The sequence below is a fragment of the Octodon degus genome, unplaced genomic scaffold, assembly GCF_000260255.1.
Source record: "Octodon degus isolate 3935 unplaced genomic scaffold, OctDeg1.0 scaffold00142, whole genome shotgun sequence".
Classification (NCBI taxonomy): Eukaryota; Metazoa; Chordata; class Mammalia; order Rodentia; family Octodontidae; genus Octodon; species Octodon degus.
Genome location: NW_004524718.1, coordinates 7,037,574 through 7,062,668, shown reverse-complemented (window position 1 = coordinate 7,062,668; position 25,095 = coordinate 7,037,574). Strand labels below are relative to the sequence as shown.

At 39.1% G+C, this 25,095-nt stretch overlaps 2 protein-coding genes and 1 long non-coding RNA gene across 4 annotated transcripts in view; 1 reads left to right on the top strand and 2 right to left on the bottom strand.

Moving 5' to 3' along the window:
* The window catches only part of Ttc33 (tetratricopeptide repeat domain 33), an 83,492-nt gene extending 74,508 nt beyond the window's left edge, over positions 1-8,984 (bottom strand). Inside the window, exons 1-2 of the mRNA XM_004641804.2 lie at positions 8,941-8,984; positions 2,838-3,059 (exon numbers count right to left, since the gene is read on the bottom strand). Coding sequence (XP_004641861.1) covers positions 2,838-3,058 — 221 coding nt within the window. The 5' untranslated portion in view covers position 3,059; positions 8,941-8,984. The remainder of the gene's footprint in view (positions 1-2,837; positions 3,060-8,940) is intronic.
* The window catches only part of Prkaa1 (protein kinase AMP-activated catalytic subunit alpha 1), a 59,318-nt gene continuing 43,179 nt past the window's right edge, over positions 8,957-25,095 (bottom strand). Inside the window, exons 5-10 of one of the 2 annotated variants that reach the window (XM_023701875.1) lie at positions 23,254-23,341; positions 21,923-22,147; positions 18,072-18,558; positions 17,841-17,967; positions 15,933-16,114; positions 8,957-9,350 (exon numbers count right to left, since the gene is read on the bottom strand). In XM_023701875.1, the coding sequence (XP_023557643.1) occupies positions 9,144-9,350; positions 15,933-16,114; positions 17,841-17,967; positions 18,072-18,558; positions 21,923-22,147; positions 23,254-23,341 (1,316 nt within the window). In that variant the 3' untranslated portion in view covers positions 8,957-9,143. Of the gene's footprint in view, positions 9,351-14,372; positions 16,115-17,840; positions 17,968-18,071; positions 18,559-21,922; positions 22,148-23,253; positions 23,342-25,095 lie in introns of those variants that run through there. The other variant, XM_004641803.2, reaches the window with a different exon arrangement.
* LOC111812791 lies at positions 9,382-21,919 on the top strand. Its single transcript, XR_002818191.1, has 4 exons — positions 9,382-9,667; positions 15,935-15,984; positions 17,770-17,865; positions 21,698-21,919. It is a non-coding gene; the product is annotated as an uncharacterized LOC111812791 (long non-coding RNA).

The following is a 25,095-nucleotide window of genomic DNA, read 5'->3' as shown; positions in this document are numbered from 1 at the left end:
GTGTGGCCAGCTCAGCCCACCAGGGGGCAGGGCTGGCTGGCATGTGGTGCTGGGGGATTGAACCGTGGTCCCTGTGCTTTGCTTAGCTTAGCTTGATCTAAGTAGGTGCTTTAGACCACTGAGCCATCTCACCAGCCCCAATCTTGCAAACTTCTGCAAGAGAAAAATATTTAGCCTAAATGATCAAAAATGAGAATTCACAATCTAACGTTAGGCTAAGATTTAACTGATCTCAACTGGTACCCTTCACACCTGCCTGGAGATGCCGGCATGGCATAGTGTGCACACTGCTGTATGTTTTATACTGAACTGTAACATTATCCAAGAATTAAAAAGATAACAGACCTAGCAACTAACTAGTATGTGTATCCCTCAACTATGACTCACTTAGGACAAAAACAACTGACGAGGAATTTTACAGACACTCTTACAGGTTCAAAAAAAGTTTTTTTTAAAAAAAAAAGGGGGGGAGGGGGAAGGAATAAAGAAAAAAGTATTTTTGTAGTATTTCATTTCCTTTTAATTTTTCAATATCATATGAAAGATACAAAGTAACAGCATGCAGACCAGATTCTACATCTCTGAAAGACCTAAACAATATTCTGTCCCAACCAAAGCCCTATTCAGATACTGCTCCTGGGGCTGGAGGTATAGTTCCGTAGCAGAGCACATGTTTAGCTCGTGCACCGTGGGTTCCACATGCATTACGTGCACATGTGTACACACACACACAGTACTTGATCATACATGTATCTTCTAAAACATATCTATTTAATTCAAAAACATCAACAGGTCTCACACTACTTTTTTTGTTTTGCTTTGTTTTTCTGGAGTATTTCATTTTGGGTTTTGGTGGGGGGTTTTGGCAGTAGTGATGACTGATCCCAGGTCTTCACACATGGTAGCCAAGAGCTCTATCATTAAGTCTAATTTTCCTAGTACATTCTCTTCATCAGGACAAATGCTTTCAGATTTGATGCCCAGCATCAAAAAGAAAAACAACTTCTAAAAACTATGCTTGACAGGTGTACTGGTTGATACACTGTGTCAACTTGAGAAGTTCTAAGTTTAGAAGCTTAACTAAGTCACTCAGCAGGGGGTTAGGGGCCTGACTGGAAACATTTTGAGCCTGTGCAAGAAAGCAGGAAGATGACAAGGGGACAGCCCATTCTACATGAGGGGAGAAAAGAAGCTTGCATCCGCCCTCCCTTGGCTCTGGTTGCTTCTGCTATCTTCTATTGCCCTGAATTGTTACCCCTCTGCCATGTGCCACTCTGTCTTGGAGCCGGCTGACTGAAACCTCCACAAACTATGAGCTAAATAAACCTTTCTTTCCTTAATCTTGGGCATCATGTATTTTCAGCAATGAGAGAGTAACCAAAACAGATATCAAAACAGCAGAGACACAGACTCAAATGTCTTTCCAATGGCTTCTCTACAGAGGGTGCTCTAACGCTACCACCCAATACGAGGATACGAAGGACATGATAAAAATTTGTACAGCTCTTTTCTACCATAGGTTACAAAGGTACTCTTCAGTATTTTCTTCTAGTAATGGTACAATTTTACCTTTCATATTTAGGTCTGTAATCTCTCTAGAGCTAATCTTTATATGTGATATAAGAAACACATCCAGTTTTATTTTCCTCTGTACAGTAATTCATTCTTTTGGGTTTTTTTTTTTTTTTTTTTTTGCGGAACCCGGGATTGAACTAAGGCCCTTAAACTTGCCAGGGAAGCGCTTATTCCACTGAGCTATCTTCCCAGCTCCCGGTAATCCAGTTTTCAAAACATAATACGCTGAACAATTTGCCTTTTCTCTATGCTTTGCAAAGCATTTGTGTGTGTCTGTGTGGTTGTTGTTGTTGTTGTCATCGTTGTTCTTTTCCAATACTGGGGATGGAACTCAGGACCTTGTTCTAGCCAGGAAGTCACTTATGCCGCTGAGCTAAATCCCTGGCCCTCTCTATGTTTTGTGGCAGAAAGATTTTTAATATCATCAAAAACTAAGTAGAGGAAAGTAAAAGTGTGTTGAAAAAGTTAGAAACAGGAAAAAAACAAAAGGGAAGAAACTCAAGCATATACAGATGTTTAGAAGCTTATCAAAAGAAGGATAATGAATAAATGAACTTATTGCCAAATTTCCTGATAAATTAACTTATTTACTAAGGTATACAGGAAGCAAATAGCAAATAACAACTACACTAATTTTCTAAATACACACGACCTCAAAATTGCTCAGGAAATGCTTTATTTATAGCATATAACCTCATAAGCAGTTTCCAGAAATAAAACCATCTTCTAGTAACCAATTAGATGGATTATATTTCTTTCTTTTTTTTTTTTCATCTTTTATTTATTTGGTACAGGGCCTTGTTACACAGCTCAGACTCCTGTCTGTCTCAGGCTCCCCTCTAGTGAAACTCTAATCTCAGCCTCCCCAGTGCTGGGATTACAGGTGCGTGCCACCACACCCGGTTTAGATAGCCTGCATGTGGTATTGGTACTGGGGAATGACCGTGGGTCCTTGCGCTGGCCAGGCAGGTGCTTAGACCACCGACCTATCTCCCTGGCCCAGATGGATTATATTTCACTTACATTTACTCTTCTTTAAACTGAACAAAAATGAAAATAAACCAAAGATACGGGTACAGAAGACTATTTTCTAAACTTTCATTTTCCCTGAAAATGGGAATTTTCAAATCACTTTAAAATATTTTTATTAGTTTAGCACCTATATCAGATTTTTTGAAACAAGAATTTATAACTTTTTATCCCCTAATGACAATGAAACAAAAAGGTAAATTATTCTCCACAAGAACATTGTAAAACCATACCTTTTATTTTCAGCCAAATTTGCTCCTTCATCCTTTAGCTGTCTGCTTTTCTCTGCACAGTCTTCAAGGAGAATTTCCTTCCTGCGTTTATTGGCGTGAAGCCAATTCCCGTCCTCATTCTCAACCACATCCTTCTCATCAGCGGCTTCGGCTTCAAACTGCTGCGAAGTCGCCTTGGAGACCTTCTCACCGATTTTCCTCTTCCACCCAAAGGAAGCCATTCTGCAAAATCACAAAGAAGGAGCTTTAAAACTCAACTTGGCCTTTCATAGAAGTATAAATAAATGAACTGATAGGAAAAGAAGGAATAACAGACAAGACTATCACCATTTTTAAACCAATAGTTAGGGGACCCAGGCCATTACAAAGCACTCCTAAATCACCTGGACATTACTGCACCTCCTGAGAGAAGCTCCACCCCACCCATAAAGTACTTTGAAAAAAGTCCTAAATCAGATCAGGTTTACAAGTTTACAAACCTACCAGTTTACAAGAAATCCTGGACATAGGTATGCATGCTCGATAACACTGGACATGCAGGCAGTACAAAACTAAAGAAAAATAAAACTAGTTTCTTTAAGAAATAAACTGCTATAGAATGACGTGTTACAGTTTGTGTCTAATTGTCCCCCAAAAGCCTCAGGCAGTCCTGGGGAGGCTCCTGGAGTTTGTGATTGATTATTGTGGGTGTGGATACTGCACCTGCCCTGGGGCAGGTAATCTGCATTACAATGTATGAGGGCAGGGAAGCCAGCAGCTGCTGACCAGCCTTGGAGCCAGCTGAGTAGGGACTGAAACCTCCAGTAACTATGAGCTAAATAAAGCTCTCCTTCCTTCATTTTGGGTATCTGTCCCAGCAACGAGGCGAAGAGTAACTAAGACAAGAGGGAATGGGGAAAAAGGCAGAATCTTCTAGATTAAAAGAGATTTAAGAAGGGCCAGGGAGATGGCTCAGTGGAATAAGTGCTTCCCTGGCAAGCACAAGGGCCTGAGTTCAATCACCAGTTCCGGAGAAAAAAAAAAAAAAAAGAGATTTAAGAGAGGCAATAACTGAAAACCATGTGGAGCTCTTGTTTCAATCCCAAATCAAAATGCCAGTGACGAAAACGCATTTAAGAAGAAGAAATGTCAGAACGCTGATTTGTTATTTGGCCACACTAAGGCATTATTGCAATATTGTAGGCGCAATTATAGAACTGTGACAGTCCATGAGAAGAACCCTTTCCCCTCCGCACCACCTGCCACACTGGCCCCACCTCCGCCTGTAATCCCAGCACTGGGAGGCTGACAACAGGAGGATCACCAGGACTCCAAGCTGCGAGCTGAGTAGTGACACCCTGTACCAAATACACTGAAAAAAACAAACCTTTTGTGAGACATCTGTGGGTTGGTTTTTTTTTACAGGTTTTCCACTGTAATGAAATTTCCCCCAAACATCCTAATTACAACTATTATAACAAGAAATGCATAAAGGTCCCCTTTTACAGGTCTTGTCCTCAGGATTCTGCTCAGAGCTCTCACCATCTTCAAACACCCCTCCCTGCTACTCTGCAGCTATGGCTCTAGGGCAGCCAGGGAATGGCCTTTGTGCAACATTTGAAGAAGAGAAAACAATAGGCAAGGAAGGAAAGGAAGGTAATAGAGGATAACAGGGGACAATATGATCAAATATAATATATCTGCGCATGAATATGCCACAAGGAAATTAATTACCCTGCACTATTCACGTGTACTAGTAAAAAGTACAAACACTAACCCATAAATCCTTTTAAAAAATTACTGTTTAGAAACATACTAAAACATTTCACTATCAAATTATATCTAGGAATTTTTCGAAGTTAAAAGAGTAGAGACCACAGTAAAGTAGATCTAGATGAAATAAGATTGAACTGATAAGTAATGAAATTGAGAGATGGGTATATACAATTCATTGCATTTCTCTCATGCTGAAATCTCCCATAATTAAAACAAAACTTTAGAAGACATAAGCTTGATGAGTGACTTAGTTCACAGAACTAGTAGTAAATCAAAAAATAATGAATGTTAAACTGCTTGTAAATCTGTAATAGAATACAAAGTAAATAATAATAATAATAATAATAATAATAATAATAGATAAGAGAACAAAATTAAAGAAATTCTCAGGCCGGCCTGATAGCTCAGTGGATTTAAGTGCCTGCTTAGGCAGATCAGGGGCTGGGGTTTGATCCCCAGCTTGCCATGCCAGCGCTGGCCCTGCACTCAGCATGTGCTGAGATGGCACTTGAGACTGGGCGTGGTGGCATGCGCCTGTAATACCAGCGCTTGGGAGGTTGAAAAACAGGAGGATCACTGCAAATCCAATCTTTGTAGTGAGACCCTGCAGATCCTGTACAATGAACCAGAGACCTTTTTAAAACTATCAAAGAATGAGCATTATGAGGAAGGGAAGGAGAGAGATGAAATACAACAATGGTCTAACAATTATCAAGATTTTAAGGGGCCTGTTTGGTTTTTGAGACTGGGTCTTGCTAGGTAGCCCAGGCTGGCCTCTAATGCAGCAATCTTCCTGCCTCAGTGTCCTACATACTGAGATTACAGGCATGCGTCACCATACTCAGCCTAGCCATCAAGGTCTTCATCACAGACCTATATGGCTGAAGTCAAATAAAAATAGCTGGAAGGAAAAGAACTAAAAAAAAAAAAAAAAAACAGAGGTGACTGTGAGATTACTCACATGGAAAAGCCCAAAATAACAGTGGGATATGGCGTGCAAAGAATATTGTGTACAATGGGGCCCATGTTCTCAGGAATAGGAGCAAGCACCAATAAATTACAAGAGTCAAGAAATAGGTTCACTGGCAAGTGCAAGGGTCTGAGTTCAATCCCTGGTTCTGGGAAAAAAAAAAAAAAATAGGTTCAATGTGTTCACGGCTTGGTCCACCAGCCCGTGGCATTACAGGGAGGCTGTGAAACTTGTCAGAGGTGGAACCGGGAAGACAGCTAAGTCACTGGAGATGCGCCCTCAAGAAAGTATTAGGCTCAGAGCTCCTCCTTTCTCTCTTTGCTTCTAGGCCACAATGAAGCAAGCAGGCTCCTCCTCCAAGCCTTCTGGCTATCATCCTGTCCTGCTCCATGACAGGCCCCAGAGGAACTGAGCCAACCATGAACCAAAACAAACTGTTCCTCCTTAAGAAAAATAACATAATATAACATAAATAAAAATATAATCTACAAGTAAAGCACATGCTTTACATGAGAGTAATTTTTCACAAAACGTGGAAAGGTAACAAATGATAAATTGTGCTAGGGAATTAGGACAATGCAAACTCCCCAAACCTGTCATAATATTTCCTCTTTAGATAACTACATACATCCTAGAAGAAGTAGTGAGAAATGGGTGACAATGGAAGAGTGGTTACACTGGATCACAAGCCCAGAGTCACACAATGAAGATAACTTGGAAGCATGCATCTCACAAAAGCTTCACAAGGTATCAGAGGAAGACAAGATTAAGAAGAAATCTTGCACGGAATACTGTCCCTTGAGGTACCAAGAATAACTAAATTCTGTGGCTTCAAGTTCCCAAATGGAACTTTGTTTCTGTATTAGTAACATGGGACACCAGGCAGCATAATAGCTCTATTAATAGAAACAGAAGCCTGGTTTATTTACTGAAGGCAAATTACATCAGAAATCACTGGACATGTCTGTTGATTATTAAAAGCACAGTTAGGATACAGAGGTATGGAGAGATTCACATTTATTTTTTAAAAAATTCATAGGTAATTAAGACTCTCATTACCCTTGCCTATCTTGCAACCCAAACCACTGTTATAACTGCTAAAGACAGGGTTATCAACCATGTAGAAAAAACCCACATACCGTTGCCTCAGGTGTGTCATTTCTCTGCCAACACACCTCCAGTCCCCACATTCCTTCAGATCAGGCTGTAAGAAGTCAGGATGGAATAAAGCTATACAGGTATATCAAGCCTGAACACACAAAAATTTGCCAAGTTCCACCTTGAAGAGAAATTCAACAATAGATTCCTTACAGACAAAAGAGAAATTAATACACAGTGACAAGTACAGGAAAGTTCAAGGTTTGAAGGAAACAAAAGTAAAGATTTCAGGCTGGGGAGACAGCTCAGTGGTTTAAGCACCTGCCTGGCAAGCACAAGGATTGGGATTTGACCCCCTACAAGTGCCAGCCTCAGAATGCCAGGGTGTGTTGTGCTGGCTACCAAGACCAGGTGTCGTGGTGCATGCCTGGAATCCCAGAGCTGCGGAGGCTGAAACAGAAGGTTCACTACAAGTCCAAGCAAGACCCTGAATCAAATAAATAAATAAAAGATTTATTTTTAAAGTGAGGATTTCATGTCCTACCCCTACATACTTCTGAGGGAAATAGAAAGTAATCACCTGTTAAAAGTAAAGGAAAAAGGAAAAAACAAAAGGTACAGGAAAACTAAATGGATCTAAGCACTTCTGAAAAAATGAAAAAAAAAATTAAGTAATCACAGAGATTAGAAAAGATGCAGACAATAAGAGAGGTGTAAAAACTGCAAATGGTATCAAAAGCATACTGAGGTTAAAAGCATAGATCTGTCACCAATGCCATTAGCAGCTTTATATTCAAAACTGGAGAGAGCAGCCAATTATAATACAGAGTAAGTATAATAGAGTAATGTTTATATAGAATAATGTTCCTCTCTATAGCTCAGAAAGGACATATCAGGCTCTATAGAAGACTCAATCTTCAGTGAATAAAAGTTTATGCAGGGCCAGGCAGACAGCACAGCGGTCGAAAGTGCCTGCTTAGGCAGAGCACAGATGTTGGGGTTTGATCCCGGGGTGCCTTGCTGGCCCAGCCCTCCAGGCACGCTGAGACAGCTATTGACACTGGACGTGCCTATAATCCCAGCGCATGGTAGGCTGAAAACAGGAGAATCACTAGACTTGAGTACGAAATACAATACGTAGTGAGACCCTGTAGACCTTGTCCTAAATACAGAAGAAAAAAGCAAGTTTCTGTGACTTAAGGGAGATATACAGAACACTTTCCCCCAGGAAAAATGAATGCTGAATTGATTCAGACAGCCTAAATGGTGCAGAGGATCAGGTGGAGAACAACTACCAGCAGTTGGTGAGTCTTGTGTGGTTCACCTGTGACACAGACACAACTCTGTGAACATACTAGTAGCGAATCAAGTGTATGTACACTTTTAAAGAGTGAATTCTGACACATCAATTATATTTTAATAAAGCTGAGTTTTTAAAAATATAAAAATGGTAGGGGGCCGGGGAGAAGGCTCAGTAGAATAAGCGCTTGCCTGGTAAGCACAAGGGCCCAAATTCAATCCCCGGTTCTGCAAAATAAATAAATAAATAAAATAAAATAAAAAATAAAATAAATAAAAATAAAAATGGTAGGAGTTTATTGTTCCTCTGAGGTTAATTTTGCCTGAATATAAGGTTAAAATTTCTTAGAAAATCAGCTTCCCTAAATCTACAATTAGATACAGAAAACACCAACATCCTAGTCTTAGCTTGTCAACTGAATAACAAAACATAACACATTTATACGGGTTTCACATTAAACTCGTTAAACCCAACAGGTCCAACACTTTCGACAGAATCATATTTAATGTGTCGTAGAAATTCTAAACAATGACGTCGTGTTCCAAATTCTCGCGCTGCACACCCATTTCTACAGCAGGCGCCCGACTACTCGGCGCCTGACCCGGCAAGGAGTTGCCCCGCGCTTCTGGCAGAACACAACGCCTCGCTGGTCTGGACTGCGCCGCGGGATGCACGGACCCAAGAAACCACAGCAGCAGCAGCATCCTCCTGCATAAAGAGGATGCGGAGGTGAGGATTTCCAAAACGATTCACCCAGAAATGCCACCGTAGGAGAGACAACAGTATCAGCCACTGTCTCTTCCTCAGCCAACAACAACAAAAGTGTTGGTAAGGACAACGCTCCGACGCTGCCCGGCGGCACCTGCGAGCGCAGCGGCCGGCCTCGCCCGCCTCCTCCGCGCCCGCAGAGCGCTCAGCCGGCGGCGGGCGGCGATGCAGGCAGGGCCCGACCGCGGCCTGGCTTCTCCCTCGAGACCAACCTCGGCGCCTCGCTCCTCTCGCCGCAGCACCCGCTCGCCTCCTCACCCTCCTCTTTGGTTTTGCACCGCCGACGCGCCAGCCCCAGTGACCGGATAACCGCTGTCTCAGTGTTTACATTCCGCTTGCCCTTTGGTCGCCGGAAGCGGAAATCATCACTCCTGATTTATTAAGGTAGCATCCATCCGTGTTTGCTACGGGTCGGCTATGAAACAGGCTGAGCCACCGCGGAGGCGTCGGAACAACGCAGAGGAAGTGGGGTAGAAGAATGGATTGTTAAGCTTGTTCCTTGGCCGACAGTGCCTGCTCCAGGGCCACACATCCCAGAAGTCTCTGCGGTGACCCACCGCATTGCCTTCTGGGATTTGTAGTCACGGCCGCTAGGCCCGGAGTGCTCGCTAGCGACCGTGGGAGCGAAGAGCGCGCGGGCGCCGCGGCGCCTCAAAGTGCGGCTGCGCCGACGGGAGCCCGAGGCGCGTACAATGCGACGTGGGTCCCCCGATCTTGAGGAGCGTTCAAAGGCTTAACAAGTGATGCTGCGCCGAGGGCGTTTCCCGTTTAGCCAGATGCCAAGCAGACGAACACAGTTAAAAAACTGGCTTGAGAAAGGTGTAAAACAGTAAGGTCGTGACTGGACTGCGGCCTTCAAGGGGAATTACCGAATACACTGCACCCAGAGGAGGGAATTACGAGACCTGAGATTAGCCTTAGGTCGTGCCCTGAAAACAGGTGGGCGAATGTTAACGCAGGCGTGTGTCTAGGAAACAGAAAAATGAAGCATCTTGACTGGTCACATAGCCATACTGCGCAAGGGGAAGAGCCGGCTTGGAGACCCGGCGTTTTCAGCTTCGGTTCCAGGGCAGATTAACGTTTGGACCAGAATAGCTCTTTCCTGGGCAAAGGAGCAGTCGTGTCCTCACGACGCTCTTCAGCAGGGCCGGGGACACAGCTCTTCAGCACAACCGCCTGCCTGGAGAGCGCAAGGTCCTGAGCTTGATCCCCGGAACAAAAAAAAAAAATTACAGAGTACTTCAGCTACATACTGAAATATTATGATGTCTGAGAAAAGCACATGTGTGACTCCATTACAAACTGAAGTAGACGCTTTTCATGGAACACTAGGACTGACAAATTAGTTATTCAGACTTGGAGCAAAAAAGAGACTATTCAAGAAAACGATTGTGTACGTATTATCAAGATAAAACTCAATATTGTAAGATGTCACGATTCGGAAAAATTGCACTCACCATGAGTGACAGCCGCCTGATACTTTGTGAGGCAGTAATGAAACTATCAGATACGATTTGTATTTATTGTCAGAGTAAATATGCATTAGCATTTGTCAGTTCCGTAGGGTTTTTTATTTAATGTGTGTGTGTGTGTGTGTGTGTGTGTGTGTGTGATCTTTTGAGAGGGGCTCTGGCTGTGACGCTTAGTCTAGCCTTAAACTCACTATGTAGCCTACACTGGTCTCAATCTCCCTGCAGTCCACCACACCCAACTCTGAACCAGTGTTTTCAAAATAACTATTAAAAAATTGTGGGAGCCGGCATCCAATGATGCTCACTTCTGGCATTCATCCTCTTGTGTAGTTGGTACCCACACTGTACAGGACAATTTATGGAACAGAAGCAGAGTGGTATGATTTAGGTGGTGACAGTGTTTCTTAATCTGGGTACAGGTCAATAAAGCCCATGTAAACCTGAACATTGAAAATTAAGAGCCAAATACTATACTTAGGGTTATACTTTTCTATAAATAGTGCTTTCATGGCAGGCACACAAGAGCATAGTTTAAAATGAATAATTTGCCAGGTGTGGTGACACATCTGTAGCAGGAGGGCTGTTGCAAGTTCAAGACCAGCTTGGGCCACAAAGTGAGCTCAAGGCCCACCTGAACTGCATAGTAAGACCCTGCCTCAAAAAGACAAAAAAATAACATGGAGAAAAAACATTCTCTCAGGCTTTCACAGAGAGCACATTGGCCAAGCAACTGCCATGACTCATCCACATGGCTGACACTGACAAAGGTTCTACAATCTGAGGTACAGGATCTCAGGATCAGACCCAAAAGCTACAACTCTTGTTGCACAGGTCCTGCTTTACCTTGGTCTTAACCATCCCGCAGAAAAGTATAAAAACGAAGTATAAGAAGTAAAGCCACGCTGTTATGTTCAGCTGTAGGGGACTCAGGTCAACAATTTCTGACATTGCCAGTGAAGTGGAAGACCCAATACTATTATGGGCTACTGGACTCTTTTAGAATATTTTGCTGAGTTAGCACACCTATAATATTCAAATAACGGAACTAAACCAAAAAAAGGGGATACAGATGAATGTCCATTTTGTATCTGTGCATTCAAAATGGTTAGGATAGATATATAGTTACATTCTCTTAATGAATAGAGGGATTTGTTCTAATAGTGTTTGTAAATAGGATATGTCTGCATCTTGTACTGCAATTAACCACTAGGAAGAGTATGCAATGTGTTAATTATTGAAACTGTCCTACCAATTTGGTTTGAAACTGTCTCATTGCTATGTTTCTCAATAAAATTATGGGGAAAAAAGACAAAAAAAAAAAAATAACTTGCTTTAGGCTGTGTCCCTTTTATAGGATTCTTTTTTAAAAATCTCTCAAGTAGGGGCTGAAGAGATGGCTCAGTGGAAAAAGCACTTCCCTGGCAAGCACAAGGGCTGAGTTCAATCCCAGTTCTGCTAAAAAAAACAAAAAAACAAAAAAATCTCTCGAGTAATTTAAACTTGATTGCCTCTACTCCTTTAGTCTCTTCTAAGTTTTACACTTCACCCACTTTTTTTCCTTCTGTGATCACAGATTCACCTTTGCTTCTATTTAATACATTTCCTACACTGTCCTTTTATGGACTACATGAACATCTCCCAAATTAGTAAAAATAGTCTAAATATATCATTTGTTGGCATTTACAATGAATAAAAGCTTATTCTTCTACAATAATTAAGGTATTTAGTAAGACAATTTTTTGTACACATTTATACAAGGGAAATAACTAGGATGGTGTTCCTCAAAAGAGAAACTTAATGGTATTCTTAACACGCTTTAGTTTTCTCACTTTAAATATTTAGAATGCCAATAATCTAGCAAAAGCCCTACCCAATATTGGTGTATACATTAAAAATTTGGTACTAAAAGTCTATCCACAGTGGTATGGGTGTGGCAGTCAGTGTGGAGTCAGTTTGAGTGGCTTTGGGACCCACCCCAGGACCAGACACACCTCTGGGTGTTTCATGGGGGTGTGGCCTTGGAGTGGATAGCTAGTCTCTCTACTCTCTGCACTAATTCTGCTATGCAACTACCTGAACTAGCAGCTTCCTCCATCACCGCATGTTTCTGAAGCCTTGTACCCAACAGCCCTTGGGCTGACCCCTGAAAGCATGAGCTGAATCAAAGCTCTCCTCCATTATGCTGTGGGTATGGGTATTTTTGTCCCTGTGAAAGGAAAGTGACTGATACAGGCAGGATTCTAACCACATCTAGTGTTACCTACTGATAAACAGTAGTACTTTTTTATAGGACCTACCAATATTTTCGTTTAGATGAAATTAAACATCTCTAGATGAAATTAAAACTAATCTAGTTGAGATAAAACCCACAATATCTTGAGTACTAAATTTCATCAACCTTTGTTTTATATTTAGGTAATATTGTTAAGAAAGGTAAAAAGATATTCAGGCATGAACAATCCCCACCCCCAGCTGCTCTTTGGTTCTCCCAGAGGTTAAACAAAAGACATAACAACAAAATGAAAAAAAGGAAGTTTTTATTATGCCATCTTTCTATAAGGTACTTGAAATTGTATACTCCAGTCAAAACATACATAAACCATAAAGACTGATTTCTACTCTATCAGTTTCAGCATATGTGGAATCTAAATCTTGTCAGGAGAACTCACCATGAAAGTGAGATTTATATTCTGGGTGGGGAAAGAAAACAAAAAAAATTTTCAGACACCTCACATTTTTCCTTAGTTCCAAAGGTACCACTTGGAAAACAGACGCATGGAACCACATCCAGCCACAACACACATGCATTAACTGTGAATAGTATCACCACAGAATGAAAAAACCGGGCAGCACAACTGGTGTGGGGGAGGAGGTGAAGGAAGGGTTTCATATAAAATTATCTAAAACTTCAAAAATTTCAAACTATAAAAGCATTTTAAGAAAAAATAGAATCAAAGTAAATGCAATGATGTTTATTTCAGTGAAATTATTTTAAATTAGATATATTAAGCCCCCATATGCCCCAACCAGGTAGAAAAGTTCCTCTCAGTGAGAAATCAATTTTAATGGCAAAATGTTTACATATCAGTAAAATCTGTTTTTATTTAAAACTATGTATACAGTACATTTCTGGCAAAAACCTTATACATCTTTCGGTTGTCAAGACAAAGTAAAAATATGGTTGCATAAAATCACAAAAAATATAAATTGCTGAAAAAGATAATAAAAAAGATTAAAAATCATTGTATTGACTCCCCTTACATCTTTATTAGTAAGAATTTGCAAGTTACAGTTTGTGAAAATTCTGTTGCAACCTTGACATACTTGACCAAAAGTTGTCATTTCAAATATTCTAGCTTAAAAAAGAATTTACTGCAGTAGTCTGCAATTATCATACTGTTTATATAAGTGCAATACTTTGAATACCTTCAAAATAAAACTCAGTAACTAAAAAGAATCACAATAACTTATAAAAGAAGCAAAGTTTACAAAATTAACAATTTTAGAGGGTCCTAGTGAATGGGTTCCTCCTTTTATCAGCCCAGCCAGAACAGTTCGTAGATACTCAGTTCTATATACAAATCTGTAGCTTTAAAAATACAGTCTTCTGTTCTTGACATCAGGAACATAATGCTGCACTTAGCCTAAATTAAAACAATAACCCCATCAAGGCCTCACACAGTTGCAAATACAGTCTTCTGCTCATATGTAAATGAAATATCTGGTACTTTATACAGCATTTAGATACAATGTTCAATAGAACAAGCCCTGGACAAAAAGAATCAAGATTTTTGTTTTAAATTCAGTGCATTAGTATAGAGGTACTGGAGTCACCATGAACTCTAGTAACCACTTACGCAAGCTACTACGACAGCTACCATTACCATCTGGTTACATAAGTGCTCCCTGTATTTGACAAGACCACCCTAACATAATAAAAATAAAAATCTTTTACAACAGAAAATGATTAACACACACCAAAGCAATAAAAATATTTTTCCATGCTGGAATAAAACTCAGGAACTTGTATGTGCAAAGCAAGCACTGAGCTACATCCCTAGCCCCAATTTAAGTTAAAATAATATTAGGCAGCCAGAAGTGGTGGCATATGCCTGTCATCCCAGCACTAGAGAGACTGAAGCAGAAGAATCATTGCAAGTTCAAGGCCACCATGTACTACATAGTGAGTTCAAGGCCAGCCTGAACTACATAGTGAGCCCCTATGTCAAAAAATAATAAAAATAATATTAGGCAAATGTGGACAGTAAAATATTTGTCAGCATACACATGATATCAATTTTAGGTGACTTTCAAATTTTCACTTACACTTATGTGATTACTGAGTAAAAAAAAATATGTATGTAAGAGATCTTAAACATCTTCAGACAGTTCCCATAATGCTAACTTTTTAAAATAATTAAAACACAAAACAAATTTGGCCACTCAGAAGAACTTTGATTTGTTCTACATTTCACCAAAATATTAACGTTATATGTGACTAAGTTGATTTAACAAAATCCAATGTGTAAACTTTAATTGGATCCTGGTTAGAAATAATCAGCTATAAAAGCAACTTGAATGATAAATGGGGGACCTCCAAATATGGAATGAAAATCAGACAGTAGGAAGTTACTAAACTTAAATGAACTTACGTTAGTTTTCTTAGGAGGCTCATTTTTAGAAGACACTTTAGTTAAGGAGGATAAATGTGTCTATAACATCCAAGTAGTTCAGAAAAAAGCATATAAACAAATATATATGCTTAACTATAACTTTATATATCTGGGTCTATGAAGAAAATATGGCAAAATGTTAAAGAAATCTAATCTAGATATATAGCACTACTCTACAGTCTTTCAATTTTTCTTCATAAAAAGTTTGGGGGTGGAGGGGATCCAGCTAAGCATTCAACGTTGGTAACACATTTCTTTCTATGCACTGAATCAGTGTAAAATGTCCATCATCAAATGACTAGAGATGTTTGCATACATTCAGTACTGGCTGACATCATGAGCCAAAATTTGTAAAATTGCAAACACATGGTTTATATACATTATATGCAACTCAGCTCTTGAAACAGATCACTTTATAAGAGTATGGGGACCAATTATAAACTTAGTGTGGAGATTTTAAATAAAGTCTAATACCTGACACAACTTATCATATAGTACAGAATTTTAAGAGGAGGACATGAAGTTATCCAGACTGCTACTACTATTGGAAAACACTAGCCATTTGACTTAAGGAGCCCAGAAGACAGTATCACCTATAAAGGTCTATAGGAATTCCAGGCAAATATCCACTGAATAAAGTTACAAAGCAAAAATAGAACACATCAACATATATGAAGGCCTTTATGGTAAATTAATATTCTACAAAGCCCTGTATACACTAATTATAAAATAGCTGAAAATCAAGAGAGCCTGAGAGAGCTAATTCATTGTGTTTACATTATGCTATATGCCCATTGAACAATAACAAATTAATTTACTTCTGCACATTAGGTTTTTAATTAATCATATTCCAATTCTTGTGCAAATTGCATTCCAAAAGGCCAATCCACAGTTATAATTATGTATATATCTATAACTTGATTATACATGTAAGCATTTGGCTATTATTTATTATGCATGCTTATTGCTATCAAAGAAATAAGCAAAGTTTCAGGTTTACTGTGCGAGAATTTTAATTAGATTTGCACACATTTCAAAGAACTCTATTGTATGACTTCCAGGCCTTGGAGTTAAGTCAACAGGAGAAGAATCGAGTGAAGTTACAGATGAGGTAAGAGAAACTTCTGAGGATTTTGCTTGAGCCTCAGCATCTGAGTCACTCCTTTGGCAAGATCGATAGTTACTGATTGATCCCGATCTCTGTGGAGTAGCAGTCCCTGATTTGGCTTCTGTAATTTCATCTGGACAAAAAGAAAATTTTAATTTACTACCATCTGTAACCGCCTCACAATTTTTTCATAGTATTGATATTGTTGATTTAGGTGAAACTGCTGACCAGTTATGCAAAACAAATATCTTCTAAATTGGGGCTACATGCCTAGGTTAAATTACTCAACTTTTTAATTTTTTTTTTTTTTTTTTTTTTTTTTTTGCAGAACTGGGGATTGAACTCAGACCCTTGCACTTGCCAGGGAAGCGCTTATTCTACTGAGCCATCTACCTGGCCTCTAAATCATTTTTTTTAAATATTTATTTATTTGATTCAGGGTCTCACTACCCAGTGCAGTCTCACAATGATCCTCCTGTCTCAGCCTCCCTAGCACGGGGATTACAGGTGAACACCACCACGCCCCATTTCAGGCCTGCACAGAGCGCATGGGGTTCAGGGATCGAGATTGGGTTCTTTTACTTGCCAAGCCGGCACTTAGACCACTAAGCCATTTTTCCAGACCAAACTACTCAACTCTTTAACACACAGCACATATTTTTACAATGGCTAATCAAGGTTAGGTACAAAAATTAGCTATTCATCCATCTATTCATCCATCTTTCAATCAGAGTAAGAGCCCAGTAAGCTAATAACCTAGAGTTCACTAAATAGTCTCTAGCCATGAAAGTTAAAAGTTATAGAATCGGAGGAACTTCCACTCCGGCCCCCCTCCTGTCCCTCTCTTGGACAGGAGCTTTCTTTCTCTCAATAAATATATTCTGCTCATAAAAAAAAAAAAGTTATAGAATCAATTCACCTGAAATATGAAGGTGTCATGGAAATTGCGTCATCCCAGCTTACTTTATTCATATGAAAGAATGCAGAGAAGCTAAGTTATTTATGAAACAGGTAAAGGTAAACCTAAAACCCAACTCCTGACTTCTAAGTTCTTCTACTTAGTGGTTTTCACTCTCCACTTCCACACCATATTTCATTTATAGTCTCATAAGGGCCAACAATTCCAATAATCAAAGTCAAGGAAAAACTAGTTGGGAACAAAATACAAAACAAGCAAATGGCCATTCCATTGAAAAGCCCTGGTGCCAATAAAGATTGCAAACTTAATCCAAATACAAGAGAAAAAACTCTTATGTCAAACTACATGAGTATATATTGCCAGATACATAGTACCTGAACATAAAGACAACAAGACAATCAGTTTTGCTTAATGTATTAGGCTTTTTGGAGCTTGAATTTGTCTTTGTTATGACATATAGATACTCTTTGAATTTGTGAAGAAAAAATTCATGTGAATCTTAGTTATAATTCTATAGTCTTTCATAAACAATGATGCCTCCTTATCTTAACTGACTTAGCCAATGAAAAATAGCCATAACTTTGCGTTTATTTTAAAAATTAGTCTTAAATAAAAACATCAACCTTTATTTCTAAATAGCAAAATACAGCATTTTATCTTACCAAAATGAACCTCACAAAAACACAGAAATAAAGCAAAAACTGATCACTTTAGGACCAAATTATATTTTGTCTTAAAGGATTTAAAAAGACAACATTAAAAGTCCAACACATGATAAGGTTATAAGAATAGCAGTAAGATTTCCAAATGTCACTATCACAAAAGGACAAAATGTCATGCTTCCCATTGCTTTGCTACTGAATTACTAGGAAGAAGTCAAGCAGCTTCGAAAGAAAGACTAACAAGCCATGTTCAGTAACAAGGTCCAAGATGTACATACCATCAATACTACGGAAGTCCAGTAAGTAAGTTCTACTATCCACTTGGTATAACTGTAGACTCATTTTGGAATATGTGCTCGTCACAGGATTCTTCCTTCGCACACGCAAATAATACGGGTTTACAACCTAGCATGTGACAGGAACAAAAACAAATCCTAGTAAGTTCTATAAAAATTTATAGTGTAAATTACAGGCTTCGCAAATGTGTTAATGTTCTGAAGGTCTTTTACCTTCCATTCATAATCCAGTTGTTTAATTGCTCGGCATACTTCTGCCATGATGTCATTTGGCCGGCTCTGGCTTCTGATTCCCAGATGCCACTTCGCTTTCCTTACCCCTTGGTGCTTGGATTTCTGTGGATTTAATTCATCAAGGGTATGCCGTGTTCTTGGCATTTCAGCAACCAAGAATGGCACTCTTTCAGGATGGGGGCGACTCAAATGGTGATCATCAAGAAATGAATCAGGTGGGCTTGTTGCCAAGTAGAAATCTTTGGCTTCATTCATTATTCTCCTGTTATCTATTATGAGGTGGTAGGCAACTGCCAGAGGGTCCTGGTGATTTCTATTATAAAGGCAGCTGAGAACCTCTTCTTCTGAACATTCAAATTTTTCACACACTTCTTTTAAGGCTTCATCATCAATCATGGTTGAACTATATGATGGATCCTCAGGAAAGAGGTATTTTGGAAGGTCCTGTTTAAACCATTCATGTTCCCTGAGAGAAAAGGGTTAGAAGGGTTAGGTTGGGAGAATTTTAAGCAGAATAAGGACATAAAGTAACAAACTTGAGGAGTGTAAGAAATAGACTCATTTATATTATGCCAATACTGTGTTATTACTATCTTGTTTCAAACAAGGATTTTTCATTGCATATACTGAAAATGCTCCAGATTCCCTGATTTTAAGGACTGATGTAGCAATGGAAAAGTCTGCATTTATTTTTTTTAAGTTTAGGAATAAGTGACAATGGCAATGTACAGTCTATTTGCAGTTCAGAAAAAAATTGTATGGCTTCAGTGCTCTTGAATATGTTAAGTGAAAAGAATCTAATAAAAACAAAAACAGTAAACAAGTAGCATTCACTGAGTCATCCTATTTTAGGCTTTATGCTAAATAATTGATATGTATTTTCCCCTCGTCCTTAAAACAATTCATAGAAGATAATAACAACCCCTGTTTTAAATGAAAGAATCGAGTTCATATGCATCAAGGAGCTTGCCCAAGGCCACGAAGTAAGAAGCAGGGCCAGGATTTGCAACCCAGCTTTCTGTGGCTCAAAGGTCACACCATGATTTCCTTTTCCTTTTCTTTTTCATTTATTTTTTGGTACAGGGTCTCAGTCCGCAGCTCAGACTCCTAGCGACCCTGTTGTTTTCTGCCTCCTCAGCGCTGGGATTACAAGTGTGCACTACTACAGCATATGGGACCATAACTTCCTTTTCCAATTTCCTAACTTCACATACAAAAGGCTGTATTTGACCTGAGCAATGTCAAAAACCTGTGTTCTAAAGTTAAAAGAAAAAAAATCAAGAGGAAAGCACAAAAGACTAATGATTACTTTCTCTTGCCGGTATTTTTCTAAATGTTTTCTGATTGTGATATATTACATTTCAAATGTAAAAAAAAATGTAAAATCAAGTAAATACATTTCTCAGTTATTTTACAATATACATTTTAGGGAATGATTTGTCCTTCTAGTAATAAAATCATGCCCTAACCTGCACAGGCTCTTCTTTAGCTAGTCTTTCAGCACACTAGTAAGTAAAAGTCAATCAAGGTTAAATGCTACATAAAATCCTCCTCTTCTTGATTATGCTAATTATTAACTATTCCTGTATCCACATGATTTTTCTTCCTTCTCCCTCCATCCTAGAGAAACATGTAATCTAACCATTAGAAGACCAAAAGAGGGGCCAGAGAGATAGCTTAGTGGTCTAAGCACCTGCCTGGCAAGCAAAGGACGCAGGATTAAACCCTAGCATGGGTGCCACATGCTGTGGCAGCCCCACCCTGGGTGCTGAGCGGGCCACCAAGACCAGGCATGATGACGCATGCCTGTAATCCCAGTGCTGGGGAGGCTGAAACAGAAGGATCACTGCAAGTCCAAGCTGTGTACTGAGACCCTGTACCAGATGCATTTTTTAAAAAGAGTGTTTCTAACAGGTGAGTAAAAAGGAAACAATAGTAGAAAAGTTTGCAGTGAGCATTTTAAGTCTTCATCAGAAATGGCTCACCTAAATAAATTTTGGAAGTACCTATGTCCCCATCACATCTGCCTTACTTAAACTATTAGGTTGAACCATATGAAATGCAACTTTTACCTAAAGAACAGCAATTTCATGTGATTCACATATACTAAGAGAAACATATCATTAGGCAAAATTTTCCATTCTTGAGGTTAACAAAAGGGGAAAAAAAAAATCAGAACTTGAAGAGCATCAGAAATATACTACTGAAAAGTCTGACCCTAACAAGACTGCATTAAAGTGAAATCTGAAGCAGATAACAGAAAATCCTCACAGCCCACCATCCAATTTTATTAATATCTGTTGTGGTTTATACCTAGATACCCTGCCAAAGCCTTGTGCTCCTAGGAGTGGCTTTATGGAGGTGGCTGGATCTAGAGTGTGTAAATATGGATCAAAGATATACAAGAGCTAGATTAGTTTAGCACAATGGTGTGGATAATGAAGGCCCACCCTGAGTGTGGGTAGAACTGATCAACAAATTTGTAGCCCAGATAGAATATAAAGGGACAGAAAGAAGACAGGCCTGCTACCCTCTGCCTTCCTGCTTGCCACGCCATCGACTGTTGTCTGTGGTGTCCCTCTGCCACACCACCCTGACATGGAGCCAGCTAACTAGGGACTAAAACCTCCACAAATTCTGAACTAAAATACAGCTCCCCTCCTTTGATTTGTACCTGTCAGGTATTTTATCCCAGCAACAAGAAAATAACCAAGACAACATCCTACCAGGATTCTTTTTATTTTTTCATTAGCTTTTTTAGTGTTTTTGGTTTATTTTTTACAATGCTTGGTATCAAACCCAGGATCTTGTGACTGCAAGGTAGCACTCAACCATTGAGGTACACCCCTAACCCATCAATAGCAATTTTAAATTTAGTACCTAAAAATAGAGCCCAATCACAGAGTGCTTGCCTAGCATGCATGAGGACATAGGTTCAATCCCCAGTACTGCAAAAAATAAAAAACAATAAATAAAGTAATATAATGATCACTGTAAGAATTTGAAAACTAGGCTGCATATAAAAATTAAAAGGCCTCCCACCTAACAATCTTACTTCCATAAATAATGTTTAATATATTTTAATACCAAAGTAAAACAAACGTGTTCCTACACTATATTTTTTCAAGGAAAATTAGGATTATACTGTATATTTTGTTCTACAACTTTTCTGTCCCTTAACTTACCACATAAGTACTATATGAGATCTGATAATTTCCAAATTGCTTTATTTTTATTTTTTTATTTTTATGTTTTTTGGCGGAACCAGGGATTGAACTCGGGTCCTTGCGTTTGCCAGGGAAGCGCTTATTCCACTGAGCTATCTCCCCGGCCCCGATTTTTATTTTTTTAATAAAAACAACTCTACATTTATTGGCCTTCAGTGAAGACATAAGGGTAGTCAAAACAATATGAATAAATGTTTTACAAACACTCCCAGGGCAAGCCACTTAAACAGCTGCCTTTTTTACATAACATCCTAATTGCCATTTCTCAGTTCCCTGCTTTAGTTCATTATCAGTTCTAGCTGGAGACACTTTGTAGCAGAATAATGCTATCTCCTTTCAGCATGACCCGACCCAGTTGTTTTCTTGACTTTGTTTTAGAATGAATTTTTTCTGCATCATCTAATACAAGGTTCCTGTACTCATCAAAATCAATAATATGGCCCTCTCTCTACACATTCACTTGCTCATACGGCCACATCGGGATCCAGGACCTATTCTGCAAGCATCTGAAAAGAAGGCTGATGGGCTACACCACCACGTTCTGCGCTTTCTGGCCCTGACCTCGGTACGCCATGGCAGACTGACCCCAAATTACTTTATTACCTGATATCTTTTATTGTGGCCCTCTTCATGGGATCTACTTGCAGCATATGTTTCAGAAGGCTAATCACAGAAAGATTTAAATACTGAGGGGTATAAAAAATCCCATCACATATCTTCTTAAAAAGAGTTGGCACATGATCATCATCAAATGGAAGGGTTCCGCATAATAAAGCATACAGAATAACTCCACTGCTCCATATATCTACCTCTGGGCCTGCATATAATCTGTAACAAGAAACAACCATGTCATGAAACAATAATATCAGACTCAATCAATTAATCAAAAATTTCAAACATAAGTGTTTCATAAAGTATTAGTACTTAGAATATGGTTTTATAGCCACTGTTGCATGTTACACATAAAGTTCTTAATTATATCAATATTATTTTTGAAAACAAAAGTAAAGACATTTTATAATTTGTGTACCATGGATAAAATTTCATTCTTACTACCTTACATGATATTCAAAGGATATGACATTCCTAATTCATAATATGATAATTAGATTACCAACAATGCTGAATCTTGAACAGATCACTATTAGATATTAAAGCACTGCTTTCTGGTTACAAAGGAATAATTGAATTCTTTAGTGACAGACTCTTCCACAATAACTAAAGTCCCCTACCAAGGTAAAAAGAGCTTAAGGTTGTGGAAAGAAGTCAAACTAAATGGTTCACAGGGAAAAAAAAGTTATGCTTTGAGTCCTAGGGATTAAACTTAGGGTCTTCACACTAAGCTACATCCTCAGCCTTTGCTTTTTGTTTTTTGAGAAAGGATGTCGCTAAGTCACAAATTGCTAGTATAAAATGCCATCTCTTTGAAAAATTAAAGTTATATGTTACATCACACTTTTTTCTTCATATACTGTCTTATCTATATTTACTTGTTTAGGTTTCTCTGGGGTTTTGGAGACAGGTTCTCACTATATAGTTTAGACTGACCTTAAATGTAACTGGATAGCCCAGGCTACAAGCTTGAGACGAGCCTCCTGCTTCAGCTTCCTGAGTGATGGGTACACAGGTGTTAACCACCATATCTAGCCCACTACTTTAAAACTGACTGGCTTTAAATTTAACATCTTCTACCAGTGGGAAATTATTCTCTTCTAATATAACATTGATTTGCAGAACAACCTTCGTTTCTATGAAGTCGTTAACCTTACTAACTGTAATGTTGTATCTTAAAAAAATAATAATTCCAGATTAGAAAACAATAAGCCTTGTATGTCTTTTTTTTTTTTTTTTTTTTAACTAGAATATAGCATAGATAAATGTAGGAGAAAACAACAATCGCAAATGTACTGGGGATAGGAAGTGTCAAACACTACCTTCCTGAAATTACTTCTGGTGCAGCATAGTTGGGTGAGCCACAACTTGTCCTTAAAAATTCACCATCTGACATCATATTTGAAAGACCTGAAAGTGCATAAAAACAGCTACTCAAAGACTTCCCAAAGACAAACACAGAAATGAAACACCATTAAACAAGAAAACTGAATTTGCACTGAAGTGATAAATTATTCTACTTTTGTTTCAACAAGTCAGTCTTTATTCCCAAATGTGTAATTTCAAAGGTTAAAGTCAGTGTATTGCTGGAGCTTAGTGAATAGATTTTAAACCACTGGATATTATGCTTACTAGAATAAAATGCATGTCTGTTTTTCTTTTTGAATTTTTATTTACTTATTGGTACAGGGTCTCACTACACAGCTCAGACTCCTAATGATCCCTTTGTCCCTTTGTCTTAGCCTCCCCAGCACTGGGATTACAGGCATGCACCACCATGCCCAGTTTCTGAGCCAGCATGTCATGCCATACTAGGGATCAAACCCAGAACCTTGTGCTTGCCAGGCAGGCACTCAGACCACTGAGCTATCTCCCAGCCCTGTTTTTCCTTTTGTTTTGAGACAGAATGTTTCCATGTAGTCCAGGCTGACCTTGAATTCATAGTTCTGCTTCAGCCTCCAGAGTGCTGAGATTAAAGACACAAGCACCCACGCCTGGCTTGTTTTAATTTTATTCAGATAAAGAACACCAGAGAGGGGCCGGGGAAATGGCTCAGTGGAATAAGCGCTTCCCTGGCAAGTGCAAGGAATACCTGGTTCCGCAAAATAAATAAATAAATAAATAAATAAATAAATAAAATTTAAAAAATGAAAAATTAAGGGGCCAGGGAGATGGCTCAGTAGAAGTGCTTGCCTAGCAAGCACACAGGCCTGAGTTCAATCCCCGGTTCCACCAAAAAACAATTCTTCCTGTTAATTTATCCTAAAAAAATAAAAAATAAAAAATTCACCTTGGGGCTGGAGAGATGGCTCAGTAGGATAAGTGCTTGCCTGGCAAACATAAGATCCTAAGTTCAATCTCTGGTTCCGCCAAAAAAAAAAAAAAAAAAAGAACACCAGAGAAAATAATCTCAAATAAAAAGATTAAGTTTCTATTAACCCTGTTCTGATTCTTAAAAAAAAAAATGTTTACAAGGCAGTAATGTTGAATCTGAAAATTCCCTCATAGTTTTACTCCAAAAAGAAACAGCTATTCATACAGAAATGCACAGTAGTCAGGGATATAGCTCAGGGGCATAGTACCTGCCTGACAGGCATGAGGCTGTGAGTCTGAGTTCGATGGGTGGTGGGGGATGATGATACACACTCTATGAAGGTAACCAAGAGCCCAGTCAGGTGGCACATACCTGTAATCCCAGCACAATGGAAGGCTGAGGCAGGAGAATCTTATTTTTAAGACCAGCCTAAGCAACTTATCAACTGTAGGGAGACCCTGTCACAAAACATAAAGGACTGGGGATGTAGCTCAGTATAAAAGCCCTTGGTTCAAGCCCCAGTACAAGGAAGGAAAGAAAGGAGGGAGGAAGGAGGAAGGAAAAAACAAGAAGAGAGGGGAAAAAAAAGACAGTAATGATAACTGAGGATAAAGGAAGTTAAATAATTTAGTTAAAAAATAGAAAAGGCCTGAGTGTGGTGGTATACACCTGTACTCCAAGCACTTGGGAGGCTGAGGCAAGAGGATATCCATAAGTTTAAGGCCAGCCTGGTCTACGTAGTGAGTTCATGGCCAGCCTGAATTACAGAGTTCTTGTCTTGAATGAAAAAGTGGGGGGAGAGGGAGCAAGAAAGAGGGACAGAGAGAGAGGGAGGGGGGAGGGGAGGGGG